Source organism: Leptodactylus fuscus, chromosome 5 (genome assembly GCF_031893055.1).
Source record: "Leptodactylus fuscus isolate aLepFus1 chromosome 5, aLepFus1.hap2, whole genome shotgun sequence".
NCBI lineage: Eukaryota > Metazoa > Chordata > Amphibia > Anura > Leptodactylidae > Leptodactylus > Leptodactylus fuscus.
In genome coordinates, this window is record NC_134269.1 from 113338256 (window position 1) to 113357262 (window position 19007).

General features: G+C 39.6%; 1 protein-coding gene across 7 annotated transcripts in view; it reads left to right on the forward strand.

Moving 5' to 3' along the window:
• CACNA2D1 (calcium voltage-gated channel auxiliary subunit alpha2delta 1) overlaps positions 1 to 19007 on the forward strand; it is a 561607-nt gene that overhangs the window by 76557 nt on the left and 466043 nt on the right. For all 7 annotated transcript variants that reach the window (XM_075274041.1, XM_075274040.1, XM_075274043.1 and 4 more), the window contains exon 2: positions 8610 to 8691. In XM_075274041.1, coding sequence (XP_075130142.1) covers positions 8610 to 8691 — 82 coding nt within the window. The remainder of the gene's footprint in view (positions 1 to 8609; positions 8692 to 19007) is intronic.

Below are 19007 nucleotides of genomic sequence, written 5' to 3' on the forward strand. Positions count from 1 at the left end.
CTAGCATAGGAGGAATGAATGACCTAATTACTGAAGGAGAACCCATTGTTCCATGAGAAGTTGAGATATATATATACCGTATATCTAGACCATTGTATTTATTTACAAATTAGTGTGTAGAAAATGGGAATTGCTGTCCCTTATGAAATGAGGTTAGGTAACAGATGAGATTCACATGAAATCTGTTGAGATAATTTTAATTTCAGACAACTTTATCTTTTCCATACAAATTAGATTTTTCTTCTTTGTACCCAGCAGGCTCCTCCTTATTAGCAGAATTCATGTTGTTTGGTTTATTTTTCCTTTGTAACCATGAAATTGAACTTCATAATATCATGTGAACACAGCACAAAGACCAGATGTTTTATTGCATCAGAAACTTTTTGTTATGAAATTAGCCACTTTATTATTACAATGTAAAAGATGAAGGTCGTAAATAATAAGCAAAATAAACCATTGTAGCATTCATTTACTATTAACTGCCACAAGCAATTTTACAATGCTGTTATTTTGCTCATTATATTAGCGCTTCCAACAGTTCTTGTTATTAGCTGTAAAGCTTTGCTGGTTATGAAGAACATTACTTTTGATAATATTCAAACACGTATTTACTTGCCAAACAAAACAGTCTAAATTAGAGTTATCTATTATCACCTGCCTAGTCAATCTAAGAATAAACACATTAATATCTGCACATATTGTTTAATGGAACAATTAGGGATATAACATTGTTTTTTGGGCTTGTTTTAAAAAAATGTTTTATTCCTGTTGCTTTTAGATCGCCAACCTAATCTGTAGCACTGTACAGATCTTTCAGTGTCACAATTCATTACACATGCTAAACAATTATGTAGTTGAAGTTTTGAAGGAATCGGGAGTACACATTGGAAATCATGGGAGAGCATACTAAACGCCATAGAGAAGTTGTTCCTGGTGAATTAATAAACCATTTCCAGGACCTATCAGGCCATGGTGGCACATGATCAGTAGTTATGTATGTAACTATATGTAATGATGCTGTCACATATTAAACAGTGAACTAACTTATTATTTCAAATTACTACTAAAGTAAGGCCTAATGTATATTCTCGTATTATAGTTTTGTACAATCGCTGAATTATATGGAGCTGTTATAGTGAACCCAAAGCTTATTGGGAATCCTATTCTATCCCTGTTTGCCTTTGATTTCCTACTGGTAGAACTTCTTCTATGGAATATAAAATATGTTTGCTTTATTAGACTGAGTTCACATCAGCTTAATATCAATTTGTTGCTCTGATCCATCATAAGATCAGAACCACAGGCTGAGAAACTGATATCACAAATGCCGATGGGGTACATTCTGTCTGCATCCATCATCATTAACTGCAGTGTTAAAGAGGACTGTTCATGGTTTGGGGCACAGACAGTTCTATATACAGCTGGAAAGCCGACAGTGTGCTGAATTCAGCGCACTGTCTGCTTTCCCAATCTGTGCCCCGGGTAAAGAGCTAGCGGTGCCGGTACGGTAGCTCTTTACGGTCAGAAGGGCGTTTCTGACACTCTGTCAGGAACGTCCTTCTGCACAACAGCGCCTATAGTGCTGTACTGTGTGCGAGGGGAGGAACACCCCCTCCCTCTGCTCACAGTTTTTGTCCATAGACAAGTATTATAAGGAGGGGAGGGGGGAGTTCCTCCCCGGTCTCAGAGCACAGCGCTATTGGCGCTGCTTGTACAGAAGGACGTTCCTGACAGAGTGTCAGAACCGCCCCGTCTGACTGTGAAGAGCTGCGGTACCGGGACCGCTAGCTCTTCACCCGGAGCACAGATTGGGAAAGCCGACAGTGCGCTGAATTCAGCACACTGTCGGCTTTCGAGCAGTATATAGAACTGTCTGTGCCGCAAACCATGAAAGGTCCTCTTTAAAAAAAAAAAATAAAGAGGAAGATAAAATCTTAAGTGCTCTATCGATATCTGTAGTTAATTAGTTTTTCCTTCCATTGTTCTGATCCTATGACAGATGAGCACAATTGTCTGAAATTAAACTGATGTTAACTTAGCTTCAGGGTATATTCACACAGAGTTTTTTGGACCAGATTTTGACGCGGAATCTACCTCCAGAATCTGGCTCCAAAAAACGCTTCCCATTGACTTCAATGGTATCCGTCCACTTATTTCTCTGCTAGCGTTTTTTTGCAGCTCGCGGAAAAAAAGTGACCCTTCCTTTCTTGCCGCGGATTCCGTGGCGTGACACTTCCTCTTGACAGAGCGGAATGCCGCAACTGGATGCTGCTGCACTGCACCAGCATTCAATCGAAGCTAGTCGTTTTTTGGACCGGATTCTGAGGCGGCCTCCACGTCAAAATCTGGTCCAAAAAACCCTGTGTGAACTCACCCTTAGGCTAAGCCCCACTGGGCGGAAACACAGTTTTAAAACGTTGCGGGAAGAACCACGGCGTGAACGCATTGCGGTTCTTCCTGCAGTGCTTTCAACAGCTCAGAGTTTTCCTCTGCAGACTGTTACAATTCTATCTATAGGAAAGCCACCGGCGTTTCCGTAGATATAATTGACATGCTGCAATTTTCAAAACTGCAACAGTTTTGTAAATTGCAGCGTGTCCGCTCTGCAATTTCCCCCCCCCCCCCCCTCAAAGTGAGCATGGGATTCGCATCCATCCAATCCCATCCACTTTGCAAGTACCATAAAAGCCGCGATTTTTACCGCGGCATTTCCGCCACAGCAAAATTGCGGCGTTTCCGACAAGTGAGACGAGAGACCTTTTGTGTGGCTTTCTTGGTCCATAGAAGTGTATCCATGTACTGTATATAGGTTTGCTGACTGTCAGTTCGTCACATCTTCATAACATACTAATCTACTTGTGATGAAGCATGTTACTTACCATACACATATGGTAGAAGTACCTGACAACTGTAAAATGTTGGAGACCTCAGATTTGTATCACAGAACAAGTGTTGTGTTTTTTTTTTCTTTTCTTTCTTTTACTTTGAATGTCAATATCATTAGCAAAGTACAGAAACATGAGGGGGTTCAGTAACCAATATATGCCAATTTTCTGGTGTTGAAAAGATGCAAGTATTGGCACATGTGAAATTTGCTCACAGATTAGCACCTTTGCTGTTTTGCACTTTACTTGCCACTTTTCATAATTGTCTTTCGCTATTGTGTTATATGGAACACTAAGACAAAAAATAATGGCAATATAGTCAAAAATAATTTAATAGGGATCTTTTCCAGCCCTAATATAACCCTAAAACAGTGTCTTGCTAATGACACATCTACAAATCGGCAGAAATCATGTCACGTTTATTTATAGCATATGTGATCAGTAGTATCTCTTCATCTCCTGGTATAAGAATGCCTTAATGCTGCACAGGGCTGAGTAACCTGTCTATTTAATTCAGCTTTATGTTTTCCTTTTAAACATTGAAGGATTTTGTAGATATGTCTCCCAATAGAGGGGCGCATGTAAACAAACACTGCCTCCCTCTGTTCATCTATTATCCATGAGATCAGCACTTGCAACCAAATTTTGTCAGAGAGAAAGAGTATATTAAAAATACCATGTCTAGTGCTCTGTTATCTGAGAAACCTTTTATATTCCCAGAGAATGCCGTAAAAATCCATTGTGAAATCTATTGCTGACCTGTAAGTAAATGGGCCACTGCAATAAAGTTCTCCAGTAGTTGTGTATAAATAGACTGGCCTAGGCTGTAAATGTATGACAAACCTACCTGCCAAAAAGCATACAATGAAAAATGTACACAATGTCAATATCTTTTTACCAATTCACAGTTGGCCATCAAGACCTAAAATGCATAAATTGCAATACAAACTAAACATCCAAGATGGTGTGGGCAGGGTTGAGCAAATTTAGTCTTGTAATAGAATATTGTAATAAAGTCCATAATACAGTACTATTATACATAAATCTGTCAACTTTGCAAGTGTGGAGCTAATTTGTAGTAGAAGAAGGAATGAAGATGACATAGTTAAATAGTAAGTACATAAAACACTATACAGTCATGGCCAAAAGTTTTGAGAGTGATACAAATATTAATTTTTACAAAGTATATTGCTTCAGTTTTTCTAATGGCAATTTGCATATACTCCAGAATGTTATAAAGGGTGATCAGCTTAACAGCAATTACTTGCAAAGTCAATATTTGCCTAGAAAATGAACTTTACCCCCCAAAACACATTTCAACATCATTGCAGCGCTGCCTTAAAAGGACCAGCGAACATCATTTCAGTGATTGCTCCATTAACACAGGTGTGGGTGTTGATGAGGACAGGGCTGGAGATCAATCTGTCATGATTAAGTAAGAATGACATCACTGGACACTTTAAAAGGAGGCTGGTGCTTGGCATCATTGTTTCTCTTCTGTTAACCATGGTTATCTCTAAAGAAACACGTGCAGTCATCATTGCACTGCACAAAAATGGCCTAACAGGGAAGAGTATCACAGCTAGAAAGATTGTACCTCAGTCAACAATCTATCGCATCATCAAGAACTTCAAGGAGAGAGGTTCCATTGTTGGCAAAAAGGCTCCAGGGCACCCAAGAAAGACCAGCAAGCGCCAGGACTGTCTCTTAAAAGTGTTTCAGCTGCGGGATCGGGCTACCAGCAGTGCAGAGCTTGCTCAGGAATGGCAGCAGGCAGGTGTGAGTGCATCTGCATGCACGGTGAGGCGGAGACTCTTGGAGCAAGGCCTGGTCTCAAGGAGGGCAGCAAAGAAGCCACTTCTCTCCAGAAAAAACCCATCAGGGACAGATTGATATTCTGCAAAAGGTACAGGGAGTGGACTGCTGAGGACTGAGGTAAAGTCATTTTCTCTGATGAATCCCCTTTTTGATTGTTTGGGACATCTGGAAAACAGCTTATTCGGAGAAAACGAGGTGAGCGCTGCTACCAGTCTTGTCTCATGCCAACTGTAAAGCATCCTGAAACCATTCATGTGTGGGGTTGCTTCTCAGCCAAGGGAATCGGCTCTCACAGTCTTGCATAAAAACACAGCCATGAATAAAGAATGGTACCAAAATGTCCTCCAAGATCAACTTCTCCCAACCGTCCAAGAGCAGTTTGGTGATCAACAATGCCTTTTCCAGCATGATGGAGCACCTTGTCATAAAGCAAAGGTGATAACTAAATGGCTCATAGAACAAAACATAGAGATTTTGGGTCCATGGCCTGGAACCTCCCCAGATCTTAATCCCATTGAGAACTTGTGGTCAATCATCAAGAGACGGGAGACAAACAAAAACCTACAAATTCTGACAAAATGCAAGCATTGATTGTGCAAGAATGGACTGCTATCAGTCAGGATTTGGTCCAGAAGTTGATTGAGAGCATGCCAGGGAGAATTGCAGAGGTCCTGAAGAAGAAGGGTCAACACAAATATTGACTTGCTGCATTAACTAATTCTAACTGTCAATATAAGCTTTTGTTATTCATAATATGATTGCAATTATATTTCTGTATGTGATAAAAACATCTGACAAACCCAAATAAAAACAAGAGGGCAGCAGATCATGTGAAAATATAAGATTTGTGTCCTTCTCAAAACTTTTGGCCATGACTGTAAATTGCAATACCTTCAAGAAATGCCACTGAGTGGTCATACAATGCCAATCCAAATTTAACACAGATTAGTTGCGTCCCTTGTATAACCACCAACTCAGATCCCAGCACACATTAAAGTTGTTAGCTGTTCTGGAGGTTACTGTTCTAAATGTATGATACTGAATAATACTGTATAGTGTCATCCCACATGATGGCCATTATCTGTGTCATCTGAGATACTCAGAAATGGGATAAGACTCATGGATGTACATGTAAGGCTCCAATTCTCTCCAGACAATTTTAGAGTTCTTGTAAAGATACAGAACAGAATATGCTAAATGTCAGGAAACTGACTCAAATTCCTCCTCCTAAAAATGCCTCACCTTAGGACTGTAGCCTTAGGTTTTCTAAATTATAGAGCAAACTTCACAAAAAATGGACCACCCAAACAATCATGAGAATGGGGAACCTATGTTGCAGATTGATGCCATGGCTCCATTCAAAGGTTATGGGACTGATGAAGATGATTGAGTCCTGACAATCTTGGGACAGCCCCTTTAAATTATGTGTATTTAATTATAACCCTGACCATTATACTCGTGTAAGCCTAAAGTGCTATTGCCTAAAACACTGGCCCTGCTATGTATCAGATGGCCTTTAAAAAGTGCTGTATGTATAAGGGATTACTTCGAGACAATCACATATATGCAGAATACTCTCACTAGCTCATAAAGAAGTGCTGCTATCTTCCCTATAAGCTTTTCAGATATTTTGTCAAATTAACTATTTTGATAAATATAACTTCATTTGTACCACTGTGTTCAACGGTTATGTACTATGAGAGGGTGACAGGCAGAGTGGTGGAGTCCAGTTATATCAGCCCCAGGTTTCTCACATATGTGTGGTCCAGGGCAGATCTGGAGTAGTCCTCAGCCCCGCTGTAGATCCTAGGCTCATTACTGGGCCAAAAAAGGCTGCAGCTCCTGCATTGCAGGGCAGTTCCATGAGGTTAAGGGGGTGTATGGTTCTGTCCTGTAACCCAGAATGTGGTGAGACTATATTGCTCCTGTTTTGTTTGTGTGGCTGGAAGTATGCCACACAAATAGTTAGGTTATCTGTTCTGTTTAGCTAGTGGCTCAGACAAGCAGGTTTTTATTTTGTTTTTGCCTGAAGTTAAGGCTATTTTGTTTTGCTCCTTTTGTGCCTGAAGTCAAGGTTTATTTATTTTCCTGTTTCCAGTTTGTTGCATGTTTTGTGTCCCTGTCTTGACTGTTTGAGTCCACACCACCGCTTCTACCGAGCTAACTTCCCCACAGTACATATAGTGCATATAGCATCTTATGTACTACTACATGTATTTTATTATATTACCTATCAATCAACCTGAATTCTACCAGTGCTACTTGATAAGCCCAGAGAGGACATCCAAATCAAAGTGACTTTATTTTAGTCCATCTTAATGTATATTATAGAATCTGGATGGCATCCAAAGCCTTCTTTTCATTCACCTCTACATTACAACCCAGCTCTGGCCTCTGAAATATGTATGCTTTATCTAAATGTGTTGCAATTCTACTAATAGCTCTCTGGCAGATTAGATGATTCATCATGGTCCCAGTTCTCTGTGTCTCACTTGTCTTATTCAGCAGAATCATTACGTGAAAAAAAATGGCATAGTAAAAAGAAATCTATTTAAAAGGCCAGAAATGTCTTGATTTTGCGTCATCTTAATTGGTTGCTATGTAATCTCGCTGATCTGTTTTAAAAGCCGTCTTTTTAAATTTATGGTATTGAATTGCTTCTGTTTATAGAGCTCTGGTGGAATGTTCCACTTACTCATATCAAACTATGTCTCAAAAAACATTCATTTTTGCATCTATTTTGCTACAACTGCATTTTATACTTAATCTTGATGAATGTCAACAGCGGAAACAAGTGATTCTTGTATTGCTGCTAAGTTTATGAGATTCACATACAAATAAGTCTATGGCTCTGTTTATACTGCAGTTTGGTTTATACCAATGGTTCTCAACCAGGGTTCGATTGAACCCTAGGCCGTATGCATGGTTCATTTTGTGCACCAGTAAAAAAACATACACCTATGTCTTGAATTTGGAAATAAATCATATTTGCTTTATCACTAAAGAAGGGTTCGGTGAATGTGCATATAAAACTGGTGGGTTCGGTACCTCAAACAAGGTTAAGAACCACTGGTCTATACAGATGAGTACAAAAATATCTATACTGTTCAATATATATATATATATATATATATATATATATATATATATATATATATATATATATATATAATTTTTTTTTTTTTTTTTTTTTTTTTTTCTGTCAGTCATAGTACATCTGTTCAAGTGCAAAACTAATATATTGGTGCATAAATCTGGATATATGTTTGACAGAACTGTGTTTAAACTGAACATATCCAAAGTATTCTAAATATAGCTGTATTACTATACAAAACAGTAACTCTAACTCTTTGTATCCTTTTAAAAGGTTCCAAGCTAGTGGAGCATAGAGAATTTCTTTTCTCTGAAACTAAATGCATTGTTTGCCTTGGAACAGTGGGGGCTAGAGAAACCATTCCAACTGCATCAGATTCGATGGAGAGTTGCCTGTTGAAGATTGCAGAGAGTTTGAGTTGGTTGAGGTGAAAGGATCTTTTTAACAGACCATATGCAGGAAAATTAAAAAAAAAAAAAAAAAAAAAAACACCACCTACTCTCTCCTTTCATTTGCAGACATTTCAAAGGACCAGCATCAGCGGTGAACTGGCTGCAGCAACTTGACCCAGTTGACCTGTAATATATTAACTACAACAACATAATAATAATAATAATAATAATAATAATAATAATAATATTACTCACCACATTTATCACAGTTTAATGCATATAGCCTTTTTATTGATTTGGGCAACTCTTTTAAAGTCTTAGAATATTAACAACTGATAATTTATTCCAGCATTGATTTGTTATGTGTGTGAACAGTGTTTTAGGTGTACTAAATCTACAATTACAATTTTGTCTCTTTAGCATTAAACAATGGGTTGAGAAGATGCAGAATGATCTTGTTACCTTGGCAAGAACAGCAAGTGGTGTGGATCAGCTTGCAGAAGTAAGTGAATAAATTCACTAGTAATTGTAAGAGATGTTACAGCTTTCTCTTTGTTTGCTTGACAGATGAAGTTTATTTGGTTCGGGGGATATTGTCACTCCTTAGGGAGAGACCACCATATAGGTGTGTGGAGACTTGTTAAGCCTTTAGCACTCCACTTTGCAAGGAACTATGGGAAGAATATGCAAATCCACCTTCCATGATGTAATTAGGAAGACAGTTGCTGCCTCATTGTTGCAAACCAATAGAGGGCGCTCACTGGAATGTGCAAGCCTGTCTTAAGACAGGATTCCAGTGAAATAACCCAATAATGGCTGCTCCCTTTAGCCTCATGCCCGACCTTCCAAGAGGCCTTTGTTTAGCAATGACGCTGGGATTATTACCAGGTTATAGTCTCTCAATCGTCCTCGATTGAGAGACTATAACCTGGTAATAATCCCAGCGTCATTGCTAAACAAAGGCCTCTTGGAAGGTCGGGCATGAGGCTAAAGGGAGCAGCCATTATTGGGTTATTTCACTGGAATCCTGTCTTAAGACAGGCTTGCACATTCCAGTGAGCGCCCTCTATTGGTTTGCAACAATGAGGCAGCAACTGTCTTCCTAATTACATCATGGAAGGCGGATTTGCATATTCTTCCCATAGTTCCTTGCAAAGTGGAGTGCTAAAGGCTTAACAAGTCTCCACACACCTATATGGTGGTCTCTCCCTAAGGAGTGACAATATCCCCCGAACCCTGTCTAAGCCTCTCACCTCTACCAGGTTATAGTCCTCTCTACATCGGGCTGATGAGATCCAACCAGATCGAAACAGCTGTCCTCGATTGAGAGACTATAACCTGGTAATAATCCCAGCGTCATTGCTAAACAAAGGCCTCTTGGAAGGTCGGGCATGAGGCTAAAGGGAGCAGCCATTATTGGGTTATTTCACTGGAATCCTGTCTTAAGACAGGCTTGCACATTCCAGTGAGCGCCCTCTATTGGTTTGCAACAATGAGGCAGCAACTGTCTTCCTAATTACATCATGGAAGGCGGATTTGCATATTCTTCCCGAAGTTTATTTGGTTATACTTCCATATGGGGTTATGTTTTGTGCCTGTACTTGACTAAATATATTATTTACCATGGCTCTTATAATGCTTAAAATACCACTTCTAAGCAGTTAAAATGTAATGCAGTATATTGGTACTGATATATGATGCCAATGGTGTATTCAGAGGATGATAAAAATTATTTATTGCCATGAACATTATACTGTACATATTTTCAAGTGTGGGGAGCTACAAAAAATGTACGTTAGTCTTTATGCACAGGACCATGGATGCTTTGGTGGGGATCTGTAATAAAATTCTATGAAGTTATGTAATACTAATTGTTCCATGCGCCATTGTCTGCTATATTAGTAGAAGTAGTATGACTGTACAAGGCTTAATGTTTAATGAAAGCTCAATATAGCAGCACAAACAGTTGAGCCTACATTAGAGGGCAGTAACAACTCTATGCTAAGCCTTACAGATCATTGCACAAAGAATGACCATGTACATAAGCCCCACCTTAGTTCCAGACCGTAAAAGAAGAATTCCGCTTTCTCCCTTTGGACTACTGAATGAATAGACATTTACACTATTTAATAGCTCTATATTCAGAAGAGGTTTTCCCACATCAGACATTTGTGACTCTTCAGCTACCATGAAGACAAAGTCATGGACCTTTATGCTGTGGATGTTGTGAACAGAAATGTTGCTGCACATACATGTCTGTTTCCATTCACTTCTACAGGAGTTCAGAAAACCGCTAAGAACTAGAGATGAGCGAATACTATTCGAAACGGCTGTTTCGAATAGCACGCACCCATAGGAATGAATGGAAGCGGCCAGCACGCAGACTTTGCCTGCAGTCAGCCGCTTAACCCCCTGTGTGCCGGCTGCGTCCATTCATTCCTATGGGTACGTGCTATTCGAAAGGGGAGTTTTGAATAGTACTCGCTCATCTCTACTAAGAACACTTACTTGACTGTTTTTGGATCTCTCTCTCTTTAAATAGCCTCATTAAAGCCTTTGTGATACACTGATGTTACTTAAAGAGGACATTTCATGTCCTCCTGCACATGTGGATTTATACACTGCTAGAAAGCCATTGGCTTTCCCGTTATGTGCCCCTGGGCTGGAGATATCGGTGCCGTTAGTTTCGACACGTTCTCTGCCACTGTGGATTTATTGACAGTTTAGCTGGGCTATGGGGAACATGCCCCCCCGTGACAGTACTCGTCCATAGCCATGCACTGCCAGAGGGGGCAATCTTACCAGTCAGCAATGACATTGAGCTTGAGGAACATCATCCAATACAAGTTTATGAACGAGTACTGTTGGAGGGGCATTCCTCACAGTCCATCTACACTATCAGGAACACCCTTCTGACAGTGGGCAGAGATTGGTGCCATTAGTTTAGTATATCTTCAGCCCCAGGGCACAGAACGGGAAAGTGTGCTGAATTCAGTGCACAGTCTGCTTTCTAGCAGTATATAAAACCGCATGTGCAGGAGGACATGTAATGTCCTCTTCAAACAACCACCTAAAAAGCTCGAAAAGGTTGAATATTGTTGTTGTTGTTTTGTGTGCATTTTTTTTGTAATATATTCTTTATGCAGCTTTGCTTTTGGCTATTATGAGTCATATGTTATTTCTTATTTTTTGAGCAAATTGTAAGGTCTTATTTTGTATCAAGCATATTTGTTTTATCATCAGTATCAAAACCTGACTTTTTGCTCTTTAGTTCGCTGTTAACATTAGTTTATTTTAGCGTGAGCTTTTTATGTTATTTTGTTTGAAGAAAGTAAAAATTGGCACTTCATTTTTATTTTATTCCTACAAAGTCAGCTAAACTTTAAAGTTAATATTTAATCATGCCCTGTATGTTTTCACTGCAGTGTAAGGCAACAAATCTTTTGTGTGTTTTTGAGAACTAGATATGTATGGAATCAAAAGCAGGAATGAAAGCTAACAGCAGTGTAGCTTGCAGTGTGTTGACCTTTGCAGTGTTGAAGTACTGCATGAAAGGGCTTCCCAAGATGACTTACAGTACTTGAAGGCTGCACACTTCTAAGTCATACTGAGATGTATACTAATTACTCTAAGTCTTTCTCAGGCCTTACAGCCGTATACAAGAATTTATTTTAATAGAACAAAAATAGCTAGTGTCAATTATCACCGTCTGTGAGTTTTCTTAAGCGCATATACAATGTCTTCATATGTAACATTAATTCTAATAATAAAATATTGCAAATGTAAAGAACAATAGATAACAAAATATAAAGGATTTTGATGGTATTCCTGGATATAGCTTTGTTGCTTTTAGTCTTATTAAAGGAGAATGTCAGCCAAATGCTTATGATTAAATTTTCTCATTACGTCATCTCTTCTTGCTCTTCTCTCTTAATGAATTATATCAGTCGTTTCAGCTTCCCTCTTGTAATCTCCTTATGAGGACTGACTTTGCCCTTCTCTGCTCATTCTTTGATTTACCTTTGGTCATTTTTTCTGTGTTCCAGTAATATCTTTGCTATCTTTGTCAGTTTGTCTCCATGCCCCCCCCCCCCCCCCATTTGTCCATAGCAAATCCTTAGCTTTTTTCTAAATCTGTTACTTCTCTGACCTTGTCACACTTTAATGGTCTTTTCCATGGCCAGATTTTCTGCATATTAATTATATAGATGTTAAGAATCTCAATATGTGTAATACTACTTTCCAGTGCAGTTAACCAGTTAGAGCCTTGCGAGGCTGAGCCTATCAGAACATTGCCTCATTGTCCAATCCTTGACCTGAGGCAGTGTGCCAAGATTCTCTATCCGGCTGCGGCACTTCTGATGTTACCATGCCATCCTGGGAAGCCTTTGCAGTTTCAGAGGCTCCCTGGCTTGGTCCAGTTAGCAGCTGAGGAGATCTTTATAAGACCACACCCTCCTGAGTCATATGCTGACTATTAGTTCAGTTTGATACCTCTTAATTTGCAACTCTAGTTTTGCTCCAGATATTGCATTGACTACTCCTATGCCGAACTTTTGGCTTCGTTATTTGAGTCCTGTCTACCGCTTTTGTTATGGCATTACCAATTGGTTTTGACTTTGGCTTGTTTTCTGGACCCGACTTCATCTCATGAGTTGGTTTGTCATTGCCCTCTTTAGCTGCTGACCTGTGATTAGCTGACCATTCTGTGATCTCTGCTCCGGTGTGTAAGTGAATGGATTTGGTGTTTGGTTTCTGCTGCAGTGCACTTATTTGTAGTACACTTATGTGTTTGGTGACCATGCCAGTCTTTAGATTCAGCGTAAGTCCACCTCTTCTTGTGAGGAGCTCTGGTAAGGGTTCTCAGAGGCGTGTTTAGTTTATGTAGCATTTTCTGCTGCTCGCAGTTGTTAGCCCATTTCTGCAGCTGCTCTCCTGAAGACTAGTACATTTCTAAGCTTGTTCTCATGGCCTTGCATCTGAATTCTAACACAAAGTATTTAAACTCTGTGTTGAGGCTCCTCAGATGCCTACTATTACTGTAGTTAAGTTGTGTTCTCTGAGCTTACCTGTTTGTCTGCTGTATCCCTTGCATTTCTGTTTATTTAATTTCTTATTCAGAGCTCCTGAACTTGACCCTGGCTTGGACACTGTTATTCTTCTGTTATTGATTTGGGTACTCCTGTGCTCTTTTGATTTTGACCCAACTTGCATGTTTTACTCTCTCTCTCTGCTGTAGGTTTGCTGGTTTAGTCTTTAGTTTGAAAGTGCATCTATTTTCTGACACCAGATTTGATATAATAAACTGGGTCCCAATTAGCAAAACATAACCTGTTTTGCTGCAGGCCCGGTGAAAACCTAATGGTAACCTTTGACTCTACCACCCAGAACTGTGTTGGATTATAAGTAGTTTGTTTTGCTTGCTATCTTTGATCTGCCAGTTTACTGCATTGTATTTGGAAATTGGTTAAACAGAAATTCCATCACTTAGGAATTGTTTAATTGGCAGTAAAGAACTACTGGCACATTCAAGAGTTCAAAATAGAATCAAATAGAGAGTCAAGTGGACAGATTGACTCTATTAACCTTCCCTCTTATTTGGTTCTCTGACCCAGACCTCTGGTTTGGCTAAGTAGCCAAGTTATAGGTAGATGTGTTATACTATCTTCAAGTTGAATTTTTTTGTGGTTCCTTTTTATGTACTTTCACTAAAATAAAAATTTACCATTGATGCTTGTTTAAACTAGTTATTGTGACAAAAACATTTCATACATTACTTGATATGAGTACAACATGCTGAAATTGTATTGCATTTGTGTTTATACATATAACTTGTCAATGTAGTAGCTTTCCAAGCCTCTAGAGACTGTAGATTCAAAAAGAACCATGCTCTAGATGAGACAGATATCTTCTGACCTATATGTAAACAAGACATCTTTCTTTGCAGCAAGGCTAAAGAGCATTTACTGTATAAAGGGCCAAAACAGTAAAACATCACTTAAAAAATGTTAGGTTAACATTAAACTAGCAAGATGATACAGAGTTAATGGTGCTAAAATAGCACAAACGCTACACATTCAAAGGCATTTCTATATGGTAGGGATGTTGAATGGTGCCAGCAGAACCAGCTCAGGATTAATGCTGGGAAGACCAAGGAGATGGTGGTGGACTTTAGTAAACGGAGAGGTGCTCCGACCCCGGTGGAGATCCAGGGGACATGCATTGAGATAGTCAGGACCTATAAGTATCTGGGTGTGCTCCTCAATAATAAACTAGACTGGGCTGATCACCTGGAGGCGCTGCACAGAAAGGGCCACAGCAGACTCTACCTGCTCAGGAGGCTGAGGGCCTTCGGAGTCCAGGGGACACTTCTTAGGGCCTTCTTCAACTCTGTGGTTGCCTCAGCCATCTTTTTCGGTGTAGCCTGCTGGGGGAGCAGTATATCAACCAGGGACAGAAATAGACTTGACAGGCTGATCAGGAGGGCCAGCTCTGTCCTGGGGAGCCCCTTGGACCCAGTACAGGTGGTGGGTGACAGAAGGATACTGTCTGTGGTGACCTCCATGCGGGAGAACAAATCCCACCCCATGTATGGGACCCTGATGGGACTTGGCAGCACTGTAAGTAACCAAGCGAAGATCACTCCGCACAGAGAACTAATGATTATTTTTCTCAAGTCCATCTCCAGAGAGTTTGATGTTCCTTTGTCCACAGTACAAACATAAACGTTTACATGCCATGACACTGTAGCTTATCTCCCTAGACGTGGATAGCAGATAACAATTGATGAAAAGGTTGCAGAGCAGGATAGCCACAATCAGGTTCCAAAGAAATTCAAGCTGTCTTGCAGACTCCAGGTGCATCAGTGGTAGCGTGAACTATCCATCGACAATTGAATGAAATGAAACGCTATGTTAGGAGGCACAGCAGGACATCACTATTGACACAGACATAAAAAGCTAGACAAGATGAGTGCACTTATTCCACTGGTGGCTGACTGGAACCCACCAATTTAAATAGGAGCTTGTTTTAATGGATGGTCAGCACTCCAAGAAGTTGAGCTTTATTGTTAGTTTTATTTTATTCCATGTTAGACCAATAAATCATATACAGGGTGTAGAGCAAAGAGCCAAGAGCAATGTTTTGGGCTGCGAGAGCCCTCTCTCAGGCTATCAGAATCTGAATAAGAAGGTGTGATGGCTGCAGCATATCTAGCACAAATATATTTCTCGTGGGGCCCAGGAGAACTGATCCTGGTAAGGAACCCAAGGATGGGGGAGATGTATGTCTTCCCTTAGCAAGCTTTGGACAGCAGTGGAGTGCTGTCCATCCTTTAAAACAAACTTCTGTAAAAAGGTAGAAAGCAGCATGCCAAAATGTGCTTGAGTAAGACAAAATCATCTGGCAAAATGTCTTCTGAACAAATAATACCAATATACAGCTTTTTGGTAAAGCACGTTATTCTACTATTTACTGAAAACTGAATGAGGCCTACAAAGAAATTGAAAAAGGCATAGCCTAGCTTTGAAAAACATTGTCTTTTGTCAAGAATAAAGGAATCTTCTACACATATTTGGGTAAGTGCAGATCTTTTCTATTCCACTGTTTGGAGTTGGTCCTCATTGCATCTTGGCCGACAATGAGTCAGGATCTAAATCCCATTGAGCACCTGTGGAGAGATCTTAAAATTGCTATTGGGAGGAGGCTCCCTTCAAATATGAGACACCTGGAGCAGTTTGCAAAAGAAAAATGGTCCAAAATTCTAGTTGAAAGGTGTAAGAAGCTTGTTGATGGTTATAGGAAGTGATTCCTTTGTTATTTTTTCCAAAGGGTATGCAACCAAATATTAAGCTAAAGGTGCCAATGATTTTGTCCAGCCCTTTTTTGGAGTTTTGCATGAAATTATATAATTTTGGGCTTTTTTTTCTCTCTGTGTATTGGAACAACACAAAAAAACAAACAAATGAAATAAATGTGTATAATAAAACATATAAACAAGTTAGAAGTTAGGCAGAGGGAGGGTGTTTATATTAGTTTATAAATATTATTTTACCCTAGACAACCCCTTTAAATTTGGAGGGGTGATGAAGAATGTCATATGCATACTTTGGGATTTAAAAGCTGGACTGTGTATTGGGGCTTTTCCTATATAAATGGCTGGGGCACAAAGCTTTTGTCCCATATTTAAAGTTTGCAAGTATGCCTATTATAACTCATTGACAAACACATATATATATCTTATGTCGCAGGTTTGGTCTAATTAAACACTGGGCCTTGCCACAAATGCATACAGTTGCTTCCCTTGCTGCCCTATAAAAAGTCTCTTAGAGGCTCCTTTTGGGTTGCATACATCTTGGTGAGAGTTGACCACTGTACATATGTCTGCAACACATCTAAAGACATTTTGCCTAGTCGACATACTTTGAGCAGAGGTGCATGACTGGACTGAGATAGAAGGTGGCAGCTCATTGCACCAATAATCCTTTTTAAGTTGTTCTGTCATAGCTGTTAGGAGGTTTTGGGACCAGTGGCTATATGGGGGCACATAAACACATTGCAAACAAGTTTCAGAAAACCTAGACAGACCACCAGTGGAGAGGATTGTTTGATCCAGAAAACAAGTGCAGCTCCCACAGTTCCCTTGTCCACCATCCCGACTCAGGTGGCATCTTTATTACACATCCAGGTTTCTGCTCAGACCATTTCCAGGTGGTTAGCAGAGGGGCGACACATTGCCGCAACTGCTGGAGTTAGGATCTGAGGAGTAATGGCCTGTTACAGTTTGTCATATCTATTGATACAACGAACACTAACAGCTCAGCGAGATGTGCGGGGGTCATCCTACTCCTACATGTGTTGCCTCTCATGGAAGGGCTTTTATTTGGCATCTTTCAGCAGGATAATGCTCATCTCTGCACAGCAAGGGTTTCCCAGGAACACTTTCTTGGCATGGCTGGTTGCTAGACTTATTGCCAATCAAGCATTTATGGAACTAGTTAGGACACCAGCTTTGGCAACCTTTGATTGTCTACAGGCCCAGCTGTAACATCTGTGGGAGAATGTGCTGCAGGATATCATTGGAACCTGTATGCCTCCATACCCAACCAAATCTTATCATATACAAACGTCATGACTGCATTCACACTTAGAACATTTCATTCAACTCCAACAACTCACTTTTTTTTTTTTTTTTGGTCAATGAGTATACCTGCATATAATTTATGTAATCAAAATATATCTCACATCACACTTTTTTTTTCCCCTCCACTTCCAGTTCTTATTCAGTCTCCTAGAAAACCATAGCTACTCTATATGAGATGCATATGATATGGCATACGATAGGTTAGGGATTACGTGTAGTTACCACCTGCACGCTGAATGTGGAGAATGTACTAATCCCAGAGTATAACTAGTGTCTCTACATCTAGATATGCAGATAATACAAAACTGATTTGATTTGAAAACCATGGTAAATGACGTCTGCTATATACACCAGCAAAAATAAAATGCCCATAATCCAGAGTGTCCACACCAGGACCAATATCTGTACATAGTCTTTGTTCTGGGAACCTCCAAAATGTGTAGAGTGGAAACTTATTTGGATGGTGTTTAATATATAATATTTCTCAGAAATGTTCCTCCACATGTTATGTGCTTTACTGGTAGGAGTGAATATTTGCTTGGTTTATTTAGCCTTATGGAATTAGTTAGGGATGAATTGAGGCCTGATACAAATGACTCTCCATCCAACTGTCATCTAGCTCTCTGAAGGACCTTGTTGTGACTTAACCTGTCACTGACAACTTACTACATGTACTTTGGAATAGTACCTCAGTGATCACCTTATGAAGGGGTATTGGTGCTGTATATCAATTTAAGTAACCGGGTGACATTTTTTTTTACTGCTTATATCATTCTAAATATGAAAAGTTTAGTTTTATTTCTGCTGATATTTGCTGCAGTGATCGTGATTTATGTACTCTGCCAATATAGGTATATACTATTTTAATACTGTGACTGCAAACGCTGTTGGATGCACTATAACTTCAAAGCCTTTACATGATCAACTTGTATACATGTAGCCTCATATGTGAATGCACATATGAGATTTGAGTGTAATAGTGCTATATTTTCAAAACCACATAGTAACTCAGCATGTGTTATTTCCTCTTACGAAGAAATAGCTCAAAGATATTTGCTTAGCAAACAAAATAGTTGAAAGGCTCCCCGATGAATAATTATGGAGGAATTCTCTGGATTGTAATGGAGTTTCTACTTATAATATATTTAGAGATAATAGTGTGACCCACAATCTGGCAGTCTTTGTCATACAGTAATTCATTATCAGGATGGTTTCTGATTTCAGCATTTACAGGCAGAATATCTTGCTCTAATGAACAGTTGTTTTTTTTTCCTTTTCTGGTAAAAATACTTCCCATAGCAGCAAATTTAAAGGGGTTTTCTTGGACTTTTTAATTTATGACCCATCCTTAGGATAGCTCAACAGTTGAAGATCTGTGAAGGTTCCAGATCCGGACCATGTTCATCAGTCACATGGTGTGATAGCATCTCCGAATCATCCAAGTGAATGAGTTGAGCTGCGATACCAAGCACAGCTTCTGCACAAATTTACTGCTCTGTGCTTGGTAAGTACTGTAAAGACTGCAGTCACTGCACCCCCTTCAAACAGCTGCTCGGCTGGGCCCCAGGTAATCTAGATTAGTGATTAATACTATTAAAAAAAAAAAAAAAAACCTCTTCAAACCTTTGGGGACACAGCCTAAAAATACCTTAAGGACCAGACCTCATTTTTCAAAA